This window comes from Myotis yumanensis, unplaced genomic scaffold (genome assembly GCF_028538775.1).
Source record: "Myotis yumanensis isolate MYYU_CA2020_CCGP unplaced genomic scaffold, mMyoYum1.0.hap1 SCAF_1, whole genome shotgun sequence".
Taxonomy (NCBI): Eukaryota; Metazoa; Chordata; class Mammalia; order Chiroptera; family Vespertilionidae; genus Myotis; species Myotis yumanensis.
Window position 1 is genome coordinate 74,606,868 of NW_027223752.1, and position 16,514 is coordinate 74,623,381.

At 37.9% G+C, this 16,514-nt stretch overlaps 1 protein-coding gene and 1 non-coding gene across 3 annotated transcripts in view; both read right to left on the minus strand.

Annotated features, from left to right (window-relative positions):
• Window positions 1-8,457: 8,457 nt before the first annotated feature.
• The window catches only part of TMCO5A (transmembrane and coiled-coil domains 5A), a 31,071-nt gene continuing 23,014 nt past the window's right edge, over window positions 8,458-16,514 (minus strand). Inside the window, exons 9-11 of one of the 2 annotated variants that reach the window (XM_070405182.1) lie at window positions 15,078-15,135; window positions 12,813-12,853; window positions 8,458-8,656 (exon numbers count right to left, since the gene is read on the minus strand). In XM_070405182.1, the coding sequence (XP_070261283.1) occupies window positions 8,458-8,656; window positions 12,813-12,853; window positions 15,078-15,135 (298 nt within the window). Of the gene's footprint in view, window positions 8,657-12,812; window positions 12,854-15,024; window positions 15,136-16,514 lie in introns of both variants that reach the window. The other variant, XM_070405172.1, reaches the window with a different exon arrangement.
• On the minus strand, window positions 12,337-12,440 carry LOC139001488 (small nucleolar RNA U13). Its single transcript, XR_011470055.1, has one exon. It is a non-coding gene; the product is annotated as a small nucleolar RNA U13 (small nucleolar RNA).

The window sequence follows — 16,514 nt, forward strand, 5'->3', positions numbered from 1 at the left end:
TTTGAAAGAAAATTAGGAAAACAATTCCATTTATAGTAGTGTTAAAAAGAATAAAATGCTTAGGAGTTAACTAAGGAGGTGAAAGCCTTTAATAATAAAAGCTACAAAACATTGCTGGACAAAATTAATGAAGACATAATTAAATGAAAAATATCTCATGTTCATGAATTGAAAAAAACATAATATTAAGGTGCCAATATTACCCATAGCGATCTACAACTTCAGTGCAACCCCTACCAAAATTCAAGATCCCACTGACTTTTTATTTTTTGTTTTGCAAAAAAAACAAAAACGTATTCAAAAATTTATATGTAATTTCAAAGAACAGTGGATAGTCGAAATAATCTTAAAAAAAGAAGAAAAAAGTAGGACTAACATTTTTCCGATGTCAAAACTTACTACAAAGTTATGTAGTACGCTATCAAGACAGTGTGGTACTGGGATAAGGACATGCACATAGACAAATGGATCAGAATCGAGAGCCCAGAAATAAATCCTCACATACGTGTTTAAATGATTTTCAACAAGGATGCCAAGACCATTCAATGGAGAAAGGTCATTTTTATTTTCAACAAATGGGGCTGGGAAAACTGATTACCCACATGCAAAAGAATGAAGTTGGACCCTTACCTAACACCATCTACAAAAATTAGATAAAATGGGTCAAAGACCTAAACATAAAAGAATTTAAACTATGAAACTTTTAGGAGAAAACATGGTATAAAACCTTTACACCATTAAATTTGTCAATGATTCCTTGAATGTAATAACAAAGGCATGGCAACAAAAGAAAAAATAGACATATTTGACTTCTTGAAACAAAAAATAATTGTGCATTAAAGACATTAACAGGATAAAAGGCAACTAAGGAAATGGAAATAAATATTTGCAATATATATATGATAAACAATTAATATTCACAATATGTCAAGAATTCCTAAAACTCAAAAACTAAAGAGCAAATAACCTGATTCAAAAATGAGTAAAGGACTCGAATAAATATTTCTTCAAAGAAGATATGGCCATATAAACAATGTAAATGGCCAATAAGCACATGAAAAGGTGCTCAACATGACTATTTATTAGGGAAATCAAAATCATAAAAAATCACACCACTTTACACCTATTAGTATGGCTACTATATTAAAAATACCGACAGCAAATAACAAGTGTTGACATGGATGTGGACAGTTGGTGGGATGTACAATGGTACAACCATTGGAAAACAGTATGTCAGTTCCTTAAAATTAAACATAGAAATACCATATGACCCAGCAATTCCAATCTTGGGTATATGTGCAAAAAAATTGAAAGCAGGGTCTTGAAGAGATATTTGTCCACCCATGTTCATAGCAGAATATTTACTTTAGCTAAAATGTAAAAGTAACCCTAATGTCCACTGATGGATGAATGAACAAGCAAAATGTGGTATATCCATACAATGGAACATTATTTACCCTTAAGAAAGGAAGGACATTTATACAAATACTACAGCATGGATAAATTTTAAGAGCATTACGCTAAATGAAATAAGCCAGTCACAAGAGTCAAATATTGTATAATTCCAGTTATATGAGGTACCTAGAGTAGTCAAATTCATAGAGACAGAAGTATAATGGTATTTGGCAGGACTTGGGGTAGGGGTAATGGGAGTTACTGTTTAATGATTATATAGTTTCAGTTTTGCAAGATGAAAAGAATTCTGGAGATAGATGGTGGTGACGGCTGCACAACATGATTGTAATTAATACCACTGAACTATATACTTAAAAGTGGTTAAGACAGTACATTTTATGTTATGTGTACTTTACTACAATAAAAAATGTTAATGGATGGCCCTGGCTGAGTGGCTCAGTTGGTTGGAACATCATCCTGTACACCAAAAGGTTGCGGGTTTGATCCTCGGTCAGGGCATATATGAGAGGCAACTGATTGTGTTTCTTTCTCACATCAATATATCTCTCTCTGCCCCTTCCTTTCCCTCTAAAATCAATAAAAAGCATATCCTTTGGTGAATATTTTTAAAAAAGTTAATGAACAATCTGAACAGACCAATAACAAGTAAGGAGATTGATCAAAACTCTTCCAACAAAGAAACGTGATTCAGGACCATGGCTTCACTAATGAATTCTACCAAGAATTTAAAAAAGAATACCAATCCATCTCAGACTCTTCCAAGAAATTAAAGAGGAAGGAACACTTCCAACTGGCTTCATAAGGCTTGCAATACCCTAATACCAAAGCCAGACAAGGACACTACAAGAAAAGAAAATTACAGGCCAATATCCCTGATAAACATAGATGCAAAAATCCATGATAAAATTCTAGCAAAACAAATTTAACAACACATGAAAAGTATCATACACTATGCTCAAGTGGGATTCCAGGGTGCAAAGATGGTTCAACATATATAAATCAATCCATATATTACATCACATTAACAAAATGAAGGATAAAAATCATATGAACATTTCAGTTGATGCAGTAAAAGCATTTAGCAAAATTCAACATCTTTTCATGATAACTCTCAACAAATTAGATATGAAAGGAGTGTACCTCAACATAATATATGGCCATATATGACAAGTCCACAGCTGACTTTATACTCAGTTGCAAGCTTTTCCTCTAAGATCAGGAAAAATGTGCCTATTCTCATTACTTCTGTTAAACATAGTACTGGGAGTCCTAGCAGATTAATTAGGCCAGTAAAAGAAATAATAGGTATCCAAATCAGAGAGGTAGAAGTAAAATTGTTTCTGTTTGCAGATGATATGATCTTATACAGGGTGTCCCAAAAATGCATACATACTTTAACAGCTAATAGCTCAATTTTGAAAATGAGATGTATTTTAATAAAACCTGCCTTTATAATTATTCAAAGTGTGTGTATACATTTTTTGGGACACCCTATATATAGAAACCCATAAAGACTCCACCATAAAAAAAAAGCTTTAAAACAAATAAGTGAATGCAGTCAAGTTGCAGGATACAAAATCAACACACAAAAATCAGTTGCATTCCTATACACTAACAATGTCTTATCTAAAAAAGAAATCAAGAAAACAGCTCCATTTATAATATCACAAAAAAGAATAAAATATTTAGGAATAAATTTAACCATGGAGGTAAAAGACCTGTTTACTGAAAACTGTAAAAAACTGATGAAAGAAACTGAAGAAGACACAAATAAATGGAACTGTGGAACCTACAAATTCAATTCAATCTCTATCAAAATTCCAATGGCATTTTTTGCATAAATAGAAAAAACAATCCTAAAATTTGGATGGAACCACATGAGTCACCAAATGGTTCAAGCAATCACGAGCAGGAAGAACAAACGGGAAGCATCACACTTCCCAATTTCAAACTGCATCGTAATCAAAAGAATATGCTATTGGCATCAAAAGAGACACAGATCAGTGGAACAGAATAGAGTCCATCATTACACCCAGGCATACACGGTCAACTAAGTTTTGAGAAAGGCCTCAAGAATACACAATGGGGGAAATACTCTCTTTGATAAATGGTTTTCGGAAACTAGATATCCAGATGCAAAAGAATGAAATTGGATCTTTACACCACAGATAGAAATCAACTCAGAATGGATCAACTCAGACCACTTAAATGTAAGACCTGAAACCATAAAATTCCCAGAAGAAAACATAAGGGAAAAGCTCCTTGACATTGGCCTGACTCTGGAGAAAACCAAGAGGAAAGAAGAGAAGGATGTAGAAGATTCTTCTCTAATCTAGGTGTCACCAGGGGCCCCCCACTCTTTGATATTAGCTAAGATTGCCTTTCCTGCCACCCTCCACATTCCAGGTTTTTCTTCTTTTCCTGAGAATTTTTGCAAATCTTTTCTCCTAGTCACTTCTCCATTCTATAACTTACAGGCTGTTTATCTCTGACTCAGCATTGATTTAAATTTGAGACATAATCCTTTATTTTCTCCCAAAATTGCTTGTAAGAGTCAAATATCTACAATCATGTGTGGTAGATTTTACTAGCAATTAAAGTAAGTGTGTGGGAGCATAGGTTGCAGCACCACTTAGAAAATAAAATAAAATTGAAAGTAGCTTCTAAAAGTCCCTTTATCATTTCTACCAACTTGGATTTCAATGTCTCATCCCATCTCAGCTTTCTCTCTTGCTTCCTCTCCCAGATGTGACAAAAATTCCTTTATATCATGATTTAAAGAGCATTTCAGCTCTAGCACTTACTACTCCCCCACAATTTACACTTTGCATAGCTCAAGATTTATTAATGCGCTCTGCCAAAATAAAGGTTGATGTGTTCCAAATGTCACCCTTTCTTCTCTTGCCTTTCCTGTTAGTTTCTATAGGAGCAGGGACAGAAATATGGAAATTTACTTCCCCAGAAGTAAGAATTATACCTTTACTTTAGAAGACAGGAGGGATTTTGGTTTTAAATAACGATTGCAACAAAATTGCCATTAATGTTGGTGCCTTACCTTAAAGGCTTAAAGAGTCTGGGAATGCTAGTTTACTAAAAGGACCACTGAAAAGGGACTCAAGAGACCAGGTTCTTATCCTGGTTCTGTTACTAACTAGTTGAGTGATCTTGGGGAAAGTACCTCACTGGGTTTGAATGAGCGATCCCCAAATTTCCTGCCAATTCCACGAGCCTATGCTTTGTTTGAGAGTCTCCGGTTGTCTAATTCTTCTATAAATGCAATCGTGGCTGGGATTTCCCCCTTCACAGGTGGGTGAACATACCAACACTCTGGACTATGAACATACCAGCCTCTCCCTGGCCAGCTGTCTGGTCAACATCTGCTGTCAATTATAGGGGTTTTACAGGCCAAGCTTTGGAGCCAGACATAGGCATGGATCTTGGTTACTTCAGCTCAGAACTTCAGTTGCTTGATTTGCTTTCAGAACCAGCCTCCTTATTTGTAAACTGGGCATGGTAATATCTACCTTGTAAGACTGTGTTTAACATAAGAATGCAAGAGAAACACTAAAGTGCCTGGCCTATGATAAGAGCTCAATAAATGGGATTTATGATCACTAACATCATGTCTGTTGTAAAGGGGCTGAGTGAGTGTCATGGCAAACTCATGCTGTGCTCTTTCTGGATCTGCTGAGGCATTCTACTGTGTGTGTTAGAAAGAACTCAGTTAACTGTATAGGTCACTCCTAGACTGTAGTTTTGTTGAGTGGGAAATATAATCTGAGAGGGAGAGCCGAATGGTTCTAGGCAGCAATATTTTTTTAAGGCTGTGTGGAGTAAGAAGAAAGTAGATTATTGAAAGAGTTGGGAGGAGAGAGGACTTTAAAAAGGAAAAATAAACATTACCAAGAGGAAACTTGGTTTGGTTTCTGCAGAGTGATGAGCACCATGCACCCCTTTTTCCTCTGACTTCATACATTTTAAATATTTATAAAACTTTACTTAGCCCCGAGGAGTACGATCTGTTGTTTGGATTTATCAAAGTGTGGAGTCCTGCTTCAAGGTGGGTGTAGGTGTAAGAACAGAGTATGTTAAGGAAATCTACTCAGAACATATATTTTGAAGATTTTAGGCAGGTTATAATAGCTCTTGGGATAGGGTACTACGTATATCATCTATGCTCTTGAGGTTCAAACCTTTCTGGCCTAGGAACCTGCGGGAAAAAATGGGACAAGTTTGCTTTTATCATGGACTTTCCCCCATCTGGTCTGCATCTAGCAGGCTGGTAATGTAAAGAAATAGCGGCATGGCACAGGCGTCGTGAAACAGTGCCCTCTACTGTTCCTGAGGGAACCATGCAGCTGTGGTCAAATCATGAGGGAAGTGCAAGGCTCCAGAGCAACAGAGAAAAAAAAAAAAAAAGGCTGCTCGGCTGTCTGCAACCATTAGGACGCTGGGAGGCCAGCTGCTGGCACCTGTAGCCCGTCTCAGCTGTAAATACTCAGCAGAAGCAGGACAGCCCCGCCAGCAGCAGCTTACCTCCCTACTTTAGTTTCTAGGCAGGCGCTGACCCCGTGCTGCCTATGAATGCTGCCCTCCCACTTCTCCCTGCAAACACAGAAGAGCTCCTATTAGTTTTGCTTCTTAGCAGAAATAATTTTAAAAATATTTTAACAATTGATTTCAGAGAGGAAGGGAGAGGGAGGGAGGGTTAGATAGAAACATCAATGATGAGAGAGAATCATTGGTTGGCTGCTTGCTGCACACCCCACACTGGAAATGGAGCCCGCAACCCTGGCATATGCCCTGACCGGGAATCAAACCTCGACCTCCTGGTTCATAGGTTGATGCTCAACCACTGAGCCATGCCAGCCAGACAGCAGAAATAGTTTTTATTATTTTTTTATTGTATTTTTTATTTTTTACTAGGTTACTGGTTTGTTATAATAGAACTCAGGAACAGACAAATGGAAGAGGTGCGAGGTATGGGGAACAGAAAGGAGCTTCCATGCCCCCCTGAGCACATCACTGCCCCCAAATCTCCACATGTCACCAATCTGGAAGCTCCAACAGAAAGAATTTTTAAAACAGTGATTTTAACCATTGAACTTTGCCTTTAGAAGACCTCCGCTTCTCAGTATTATGGAATTAAAAAATTTAAACCACTTTAAGGAGGCTGTCATAGAAAACAGTTCATTCAAAGTTTATACCAATAAGGGATCAACATAGTCTTCTTTCCTTTTCTTTTCTCTTTCTTTCTTCCCCTCTTGCCTTCTCCTCCTCTTCCTCCTTTTTTTTTTTTAAAAAATAGAACCATCTAAAATACCATAGAATCTTTTTTTTTCATCTTTTATTTTCAAAGGCCACAGAATCATTTTCTATAGTAATGATGTTACATGGGGGAAACTGTTTTGCTAACTTTCTCTACCTTCTGGGAACAGGTTAGATTTATTTTTTATTTTTATTGCTGGCTCTCCTTACCTTCTGAGCAGACATCTGTGCTTGAATTCTCACTCTCAACTACTGTATTCTGGGTGTGACCCCAAACAGTAGTCAGCCTTTTCCTTTACTTTAAACAACAAAGAGGAGAATTCTGAGGATTTTAAGCCTGCAGTAGGGATTTGCATTCTCTACAATAACTTTTGAGCTGTTTTCTCAGCATTATTCTACTTAGCTACAGCTAAGAAAATATAGTGATGAGTAATGAAATAGGCATGAAAGGAAACATTTTAAAAAGTTTTCTTAAATGACTCTGAAGCTTCAGTGTGTGAAAACGCATTTTCTTTCATGATTCCAAGTTTCAGTTCATGAGTTTAGAGGGCACGCATTTCTGCTCTATCATGTGGCAGGACGTTGGTAGATGGAAGCTGGCCACACCTTATCTTTCCCTTCCATCAAGAATATAGTTCATTTTAATGCAGCATTGGCCACCCGTGGGAAGGAACTGCCAGATGCCACTGGATCCTAGAATTCCACTGCCATTCATTACAGGAATAAGTGGTGGGGGAATGTAGATCCTATTGACATTATGGAGGGTATTTCCATGTAGGGTGCTGGGTAAATAACTCAGAGTTCATTGTAGTGTCAGCCTACAGGTATTTGTGCATTACTCTACACACACAGACACAGCTTTGGTGTTTTCTGAAGCCGGGAGTTAGGAATTTACTCATTACATGAAATTTACCAGATTAGAAAAGTTGCTCAATTGTTTGGTATTTCTATTTGATTACTTCTATTTAGTTACTTCTATTTGGTTGCTTCTACTTAAAATATTCATCTTGGGTAGAAGATACTTTTAGTCTTTCAGTAAAGAATGGCTTTGCTAACACATGGTCAGCTGACTTAGTGCTTGGTATGTCATTTCCTGTCTCAGACTAGCATAATACATGGATCTGATTTCACCTATTGAACATAGATAGGCATGGGAATCCCTCCTTAATTGTTTCTATTGTGGGACTCATCATGTATGCATGTGATTTATCTGTCCTTCCTTCCTACCTTCCCAAGGACATCTTGTCTCAAAGAGGAGAACGCCCATTCAAAGAGAGAGGAGAGAGACGAAACCCAATAACATTGCTTTGAGGCTTCTGGATCCAACCATGCCTGAAGCCCCAGATTTTTAGTTCCACGAGGCAATAATATTTTTTGATATAAATCAGCTAAGCGAAGGTGACTCGCAACCAAAGAGTGCTAATATAAGTAGTAAGCAATATTCTGCATAGCAGGGATCCAGTTTCGAAGATTGTGAACATTCACTAGAAGAATTGATAAACTCTAACTTTGCTCAGCCTCCATGATATTATCCTAAAAATGGTCTAGTTCGTTTACTGTCTGTTACTGTTTAGTTTATCCATAGAGCCACAGACATCTATTGACAGAGCTCTTTACTGGGCAAGGTCAATCTTGGAAAGACAGCATGGGGAGGAAGGGTAATCAGGTAGGCAAACCTCAAGGGGAAAACGGAAGAAAACCTTTTCCCTCCTCAAGTTCTGTCTCCTAGACGGACACCACTTGCTTCTTTGGCTCAAGGATATTTCCTGGGGGTCAGTGGGGTAGCATGTCCTCTGTCTCAAGTGTGAGAGATGGAAACAGGAAGCTTCTTAGCTTCCACAAGATGCCCCTGCTCAGTATCTTGGGCAGTACGTTGATAAGTACATCTGGATTTATAAAACTTATATGGAAAAACAAGTAGCCCAGAAGTCTGATGAAAAACAGGGTGATGAAAAAGGAGTATCGGAAAATCCTGAAAAGAGAAAGCCAAGAAACTGTTAACCAGAGGTTAGAAAACCTGGAACAAAATAGTAAGTCATATGTAAAGCCATGTCTAGCTTCTTCTGGGTAGTCAGATGTCTCCCACTCATTGTTGCTTTTATTCTCAACAATCCCTTATAAAGGCAGCCCCTACCCATAGCTACTCTCTCCTATCACTGGGTCTTACTTTGTTCTAGCATTTCTCACTGTCTGAAACTTTCCTTCTTTCTTTCTTTCTTTCTTTCTTTCTTTCTTTCTTTCTTTCTTTCTTTCTTTCTTTCTTTCTTTCTCTCTTTCTTTCTTTCTTTCTTTCTCCCTCCCTCCCTCCCTCCCTTCTTCCCTTCCTTCCTTCCTCCCTTCCTTCCTTCCTTCCTTCCTTCCTTCCTTCCTTCCTTCCTTCCTTCCTTTCTTTTTGTTTCCAAAAATTATTTTACAAAGTAGTGGTACCAAATTATACCCCACCAGCAAGATATATTTTTTTTGTGAATCTGCATCCTCCCCAACACTTAATATGATCAAATTTTAAAAAATTGGCCAATCAAATGGATGTAAAGTAATGCCTTAGCATAGTCTCGGTTTTTATTTTTCTGATGAACAATGATGCTGAACATCTGATCATAGGCTTATTGGTCTTATGTGCTTTCTCTTGCCTGTTGACCTAGTAGGTTGTCTGGGCTTTCTTATTAATTATAGGAGTCCTTTATATCTGATATGAATCCTTTTCCACTGTGTGTATTTTAGTATCTTCCCTCTATAACTTTCACTTGCTCTAACGTATGAAAGGACAAAAATTATTAATTTTAATAAAGTCTAGTTTATCAGCCCTTTCTTTAATTAGAATCAGTGCTTTTTGTGTCTTGTTTAAAAAATAAAATCATTCCCTACCTGAAGACCTAACAGACACTATTTTATTAAGAGTTTATGGTAGTTTAAAAATATGTCCACAAATTCTTTGATATTTTTCCCTTCAAGAGATTCCCCTCCATTGGAATGCTGACTGGACTCAATGACTTGTTTCAAAAGAAGAGAATATTGTGGAAGTGACAGTGTGTGACTTCCTAGACTGCATGCTGAAGACAGTGCAGCTTCCTCTTTACTCTTAGGAGGGAACCAGCAGTCATGCTGGGAGGACACACAATCAGCCCTGGGAGAGGTCCACAAGACGAGGAACTAAGATCTCTTGCCAATAACCAACAAACTTTGCCAGGTGTGTGTATAAATTGCCTTAAATGTTGACCCCCTAGTCCCAGCTAAGCCTTCAATGACTTTGGCCAACATCTTAACTATAACCTCCTAAGAGGCCCTGAGCTAGAACCATCAGCTAGGTGGTTCACAAATTTCTGACCCATAGAAACTGTGAAAAAACAAATGTTCATTGTTTGAAGCCACTAAGTTTTGGAGTCATTTTTTTTTCTTTTGGAAATATTTATTTTGTTTTGTTTTATTTATTTTATTTTATTTTATTTTTGCCATCACCATTTATCCCCTCTATGCCCTCTTCCACTTCCATCCACCCCCACAATCACCACACTGCTGTCCATGTCCATGAGTTCTCTCTCTCTCTTTTTTTTTTTTGCGGCAGTAGATAATGCCCATTTTTGTTTGTTTGTTTTTTTGACATTTAAATCCTTAACACATCTGGACTTGCTTTTTGTATATACTGTACAGTAGTAATCTGATCTTATTTTATAAATCTGGATAACCATTTTCTCCTCACCATATTTATAGAAAAATTCTTCCTTTCCCCACTGACATACAATCGCTTCACATATCAACGTTCTATAAGTGAACTGTTTCAGAACTTTTTGTTTTATTTCATTGGTCAATTTTCTAAGTCCTGTGACAATACTGCACAATCATAATTGCTGTAGCTTCATAGTAATTGCTGGAAGGGCATGTTCCCCACTCCTTGCTCTTCTTTAAAATTGCCCAGGTTTTTCTAAAATCCTTACTCTCCCATATACAGTATTTTTTTAGAACTTTATTCAAGTACATGAAAAATATTTTGGGGAGTTTGGAGTTGAATTGACTCTATTAATCACTTGGAGACAATTGATATCTTTATGATGTTAAGGCCTCCTATCCATAACTATGATATTTCTCTTTTTTCACTCATGTTACCTTTAATATTTCCTGATAAATTTTTATAAATTTCACTATGTATTCTTTATTTCTTCTTTAACTGACGTATTATTTTGCACCTGTGGTTTTAATATGATTTGCAGGAGGAAACTTCCATTGTTCTTGTTTGTTTTTGTATTACCCTTATCTACCTGTGCTGGGCTTCCTCCTGCCCCAGGACAAGTTCACTACCCACTTTCACCCACAGTCAAAAACAGTCTTTCCCACCAGCTTGTAATGTTTTCCTGTAGAGTTAATCTTGGTGACAGGATCCAGGATCCATTCTAACACAGCATCTTGGTCAGAATTAGAATCAGAAGCCCTTTCCAAGCCTCTTCCCAACACTCTCCCTGAAGCTGGATATAACATTCATGAGAAGGTTTTGCGATGACATCTCAGGGATGACATTTCCAGGGAAAATCCTAGGAATAACCTAGCTTTCTTATCTCTTGAGTCAGTGCTCCACAGGATGTCAGAGCAGAACTAGAGGAAAGACATTTATAGTTTGATGTGATGAACTAGACTAGTAGGATGTTGTGAGGTTCTCAACAGAGAGGATACCAACTCTCTGTTGAAAGTATTACATATGTCCCCCTTTTTTCCCCCACCGACCCCCTCCAGCCCTACCCCCTGCCCCAAGCTCTCACCATCCCACTGACTGTGACCATGAATTATGCATATAAGCATACAAGGTCTTTGGTTGATTACCTCTCTCCTACCTGCCCTCCCCCACCTTCTCTCTGAGATTCTACATTCTGTTCCATGCTTCCATGTCTCTGGATCCATTCCATTCATCAGTTTATTTTGTTAATTAGATTCCACATATAAGTGAGATCATGTGGTACTTGTATTTCTCTGATTGAGTTATTTCACTTAGCATGATACTCTCCAGGACCCTCCATGCTGTCTCAAAGGGTAAGAGATTCTTCTTTTTTATAGCTGCATAGTATTCCATGGTGTAAATGTACCACAGCTTTTTTAATACACTCATCTACTGATGGGCACTTGGGCTGTTTCCAGATCTTAGCTATTATAAATTGTGCAGACAATTCCAGGCTGGGTACTGGTATCAAAGTATCGGTGAAGAAATTCTGCTAGTTGTCCAGGAAACTTTATATTTAGAGATATCAAAAGTAATGCATCACTTATCTGGTATGAAAATTTCCAGACAATTGAAGCTGACCTTTAAGTACCAATAATTTTATGTTAACTATTTTGATGGAACACTTTTTACATCCTATTTCAAACCACTTTGAATATATGTTTCTCTACACTTTCTTAAGCAGATTATATTGAACACAATTTGACCTTTTCTTGGAAATGCAAGGGCTTCATGAATACCAATTTCACTTTGCTATCAGAACTAATAATATCTACTCAGTTGTTTGAATCTTGAGTTCTTATTTAGTTTGACAAGTATTTTTTGAGCAATTTTTATGTGCTGGATAGTGTTAGGTGCTATCTCTTTTCATAGTCATTTTTCTCTTTTATTTGCTGTTAGGCAGTGGTATACTTGCATTTAGAAGTTCTCTCCCATTTCTATTTTTTCCATGTCAGAGGGGTAATGTACTGACATTGTAACAAGGTTTGAGGGAGGAATATTGTACAAAATAGCATGAAAACCCATTCATCCTGCTTATGAACCACAGAAGCATGAAGATCTCCCCATTTTCAATCTACTGATGCTACTGGGGAGCTAGATACATCAAGATAATTCAAATTGTTAAAGGCAAAATGGAGTAAGAGGAGATTTGCTGTATCTGTTTTAGATGATTCTTGTTTCTGATGGCCATTATGCCATGATTTTCTAATATTGGAAAGTTGAGATTAGTAATTGCCTTTGAACAAAGAAGTCATAACATTAGAACTGAGAAATGTAGTCATCAATGACATTAGTTTGTTGACTTAACTGTTTGTGTATGTGTGTGTCTATACAAGGTTCTCCTTGTCTAGACTTTGCTTTCTGCCAGGATGGCTAAGCATAACTCCCAGTTTTCCAGGAAGTGTACTCAAAGATATTTACTTACCTTTTACAGAACCATATTCCCTTATTTTGGAGAGATTTAACCTGGAAGAAGAAGGAATATTGATAAGCAATTTCTGGAAGCTACCATCACTGTCAAATAATATTTTGTGATGGCAATATGTTTGTGAATAATATTCAGTGAACATTAGTTAATGTTACACAGTATTTAGGTAATATCTTATATTTTAATATGCATAAATAGATAGATGGAATATTAAAAATGTTTTTATTGATTTTTAGAGAGGAAGAGGGGGAGAGAGAAAAGAAGAAGGGGAGAGAAAGAGAGGGAGAGAGAGAGAGAGAGAGAGAGAGAGAGAAACATTGATCAGTTGCTTCTCACATGCACCCTGACTGGGGAGTGAATCCACAACCTGGGCATACACCCTGACCTAGAATAGAACTGTTGATCTTTAGGTGCATGGGGCAATGCTCAACCACTGAGCCGCACAGGCTAGGGCAACAAATAAAAACTTTAAAGATAAAAAATAAAATTTTATGTTTGCTTTTTACATACTGATAGGAATAAATGAAGGCATAGAAAGGTAAAGCATGTTGCCGAAGATCAGTGTTCCTAGAGACCAGGTGTTCTGATTCTGGGCTCTTTCAGGTGCACCCTCACCTTCTCCTTAGCCAGTAATCCTTAGAGAAGTTACAGGCTTTGAAAACCATACAAACTTATTCAAAGGGATAAATTTTAAAAGTTATAAAAATGTAAAGGTGAGGATAGATCCTGAATTTCTGTGGTATCTCTATTCTAAAATATTTTCTTAGTTATTTCACTTTACTTTTAACTTTTAAAATAAAAATATGTACAGAAATTATAATCGTTCAAAGTGAGGGAAGTGAGGCTCACAGAACAGGAATTAGAAACTTTCTGGGTTACAGATTTGGTTACAGCTGGAATGAGATCAAGAGGCATGCTAGCTGGCCAGTTGCACAGGCAGCCTCTCTATAAAGATTGCTCAAACATCATAGGTCAGCAAGCCATCATGGGATTGATAATCTTGATAAAGACAACTGTTTTCCTCTGATAGGTGGTCAGAGGGAACACTGCTAGCCACTGGTAGTAAATGGTGAGACACATCAGGGAGCATGCCAAGCTTGGTTCTAGAGAGGTTAATTTCACTTTTGTTTGCTGAGGGTATGCAAGCTTGGGGCCAGAGTCACTTGTTCAGGACAAAGGGAACCATGGCCACCGTGAACATTGTCTAACATATATCTAAACATCTGGAGAATCTAAACAAGGGCAATCAATGGTTGATTATTATTATTATTTTAAAATATGTTTTTATTCATTTCAGAGAGAAGAAGGGAGAGTGAGAGAGCAAGAGATAGAAATATTAATGATGAGAATCATTGATTGGTTGCCTTTTGCACGCCCCCTACTGGGGATAGAGCCCACAACCCCGGGCATGTGCCCTGATCAGGAATCGAACTGTGACCTCCTGGTTCATAGGTGGACACTCAATCACTGAACCACACCCACTCGGGCTCAATGGTTAATTATTGATACTTGTTTATAAGGAACAGATTAAGTTCTTTTTTCTTAGATTATAAAGACCATATGTCTCAACAACATAACATTTCTGGTGAATGCCAACCTTGGCTCTAAAGCCAATATAAATTACAAAAGCAAAGTCTAAAAGTTTATTTTTTTGTCCTATGTACTTGCTGCTACAAGATGTCACATGGGCCAAGAGGCCTGGTGCTTTATATCCAATCCTATTTCTTTCAGACATTTGCATGCTAGTATATTCTGGTGACATCATGATGTTAAATATAAATAGACATAAAGAAGCAATGACTTCCTATGTTTTAACTCAGGCCAACTCTGATTAGACCGTGGGAGATGCCTGATACTCTGTGTTGTAAAAGATTCAGGACCATGTTGGGGTCATCAGGAAAGAGTATGTGGTTGTGGGAGATGGAAGGAATGAGTGGTGTATGTGTCATGTGCTGGCCTCCTCTCCATAGAGCGTACCCTCAGTTATATGTTCCTTCTTGCTCCCATTCTGCTTTCCCTTAGGTCTAAGGCTAGTTTCTTTCAGAACATGTCATTTGTGTGTCTACAAAAAGAAGGAAGACAATTGTTCTTCAGCGTCCTCTTTGCTTGCTTAGATTTGGAATGTCTTGGAATGATGTCTGGTACTGTTCTTGGAAAATACACATGGGAAGATTGGTAGATGATTGGTGGCTGGTGGTATTTAGGAAACTCCTTTGAGAGGCAATGGCACTGAGAGAAGCTGAGGCGCAGCGGAGTGCTTACCTTATTATTTCGGCTGTTATACTTTTTGCTTGCAGAGCTCATGCTCAAGACTTTTGATCTTGGGGAAAAGAACCAAAATAGGGATTGAGTAAAGTACACTCCAATATTCACACTGTGATTATTTAAAAACAATTTTAGATCCTAAAGCTATACTGTCCACTATTGTAGCTACATGTAGATATTTACATGTAAATTAATTTAAAAACATTTCCTCAGTGACAACTCAGTAGGTGACTAGGTTCGACCTATTGGATAGCACAGAAAGTTCTCTTGGGCAGCCCTGTTCTAGGATCTTAGCTTAGAAGCCAGGCCATAGCTAATGCTCAGGAAGAAGTTGGGCCATCTTGAAGGTGTCCTTTAGAGGCGAGGATCTCCAAGTCCTGGTGCCCTTACCCCCAGGCCACAGTGTGTATTTGGGCTATTCAGAGGCCGAATGCAGTTTTGGTCTCCTTCTTTTGATTCCCAAGATTCCAAACTATTTAATAAATAGAAATACTTCTTGACTAACTTTAGATTTGACTTATAAAGAGGGTCAAGAAATGGAAGTGAGATTTTCGGTTTGGGTTTCTCACCAGTTAGACCCTTATTTATCATTTCTATTTTTTTTTTTTTTTTTTAATTTTTCGCTTAAAGTATTACAAAGGGTATTACATAAGTATCCTTTCCCCCCCCCCCCTTGACAAACCCCTACCCTCCCTTACCCCCCAGTGTCTTATGTCCATTAGTTATGCTTATATGCATGCATACAAGTCCTTCGGTTGATCTCTTACTCCCCTCCCTCCTGTCCCCCAACTCTCTCTGGCCTTCCCACTGCAGTTTGACAATCAGTTTGAGGCAGCTCTGCCTCTGTATCTATTATTGTTCAAAAGTTTGTAATGGTCTTTATTATCCATGAATGAGTGAGATCATGTGGTGTTTTTCCTTCATTGACTGGCTTGTTTCACTTAGCATAATGCTCTCCAGTTCCATCCATGATGTTGCAAATGGTAGGAGTTCCTTCTTTTTAACAGCAGCATAGTATTCCATCGTGTAGATGTACCACAGCTTTCTAATCCATTCATCTACTGATGGGCACTTAGGCTGTTTCCAGATCTTAGCTATGGTGAATTGTGCTGCTATGAACATCTGGGTGCATATATCCTTTCTGATTGGTGTTTCTGGTTTCTTGGGATATATTCCTAGGAGTGGGATCACAGGGTCAAATGGGAGTTCCATTTCCAATTTTTTGAGGAACCTCCATACTGCCTTCCATAGTGGCTGCACCAGTCTGCATTCCCACCAGCAGTGCACAAGTGTTCCTTTTTCTCCACATCCTCTCCAGCACTTGTCGTTTGTTGATTTGTTGATGATGGCCATTCTGACAGGTGTGAGATGGTACCTCATTGTTGTTTTGATTTGCATCTCTCGGATGATTAGTGACTTTGAGCATGTTTTCAT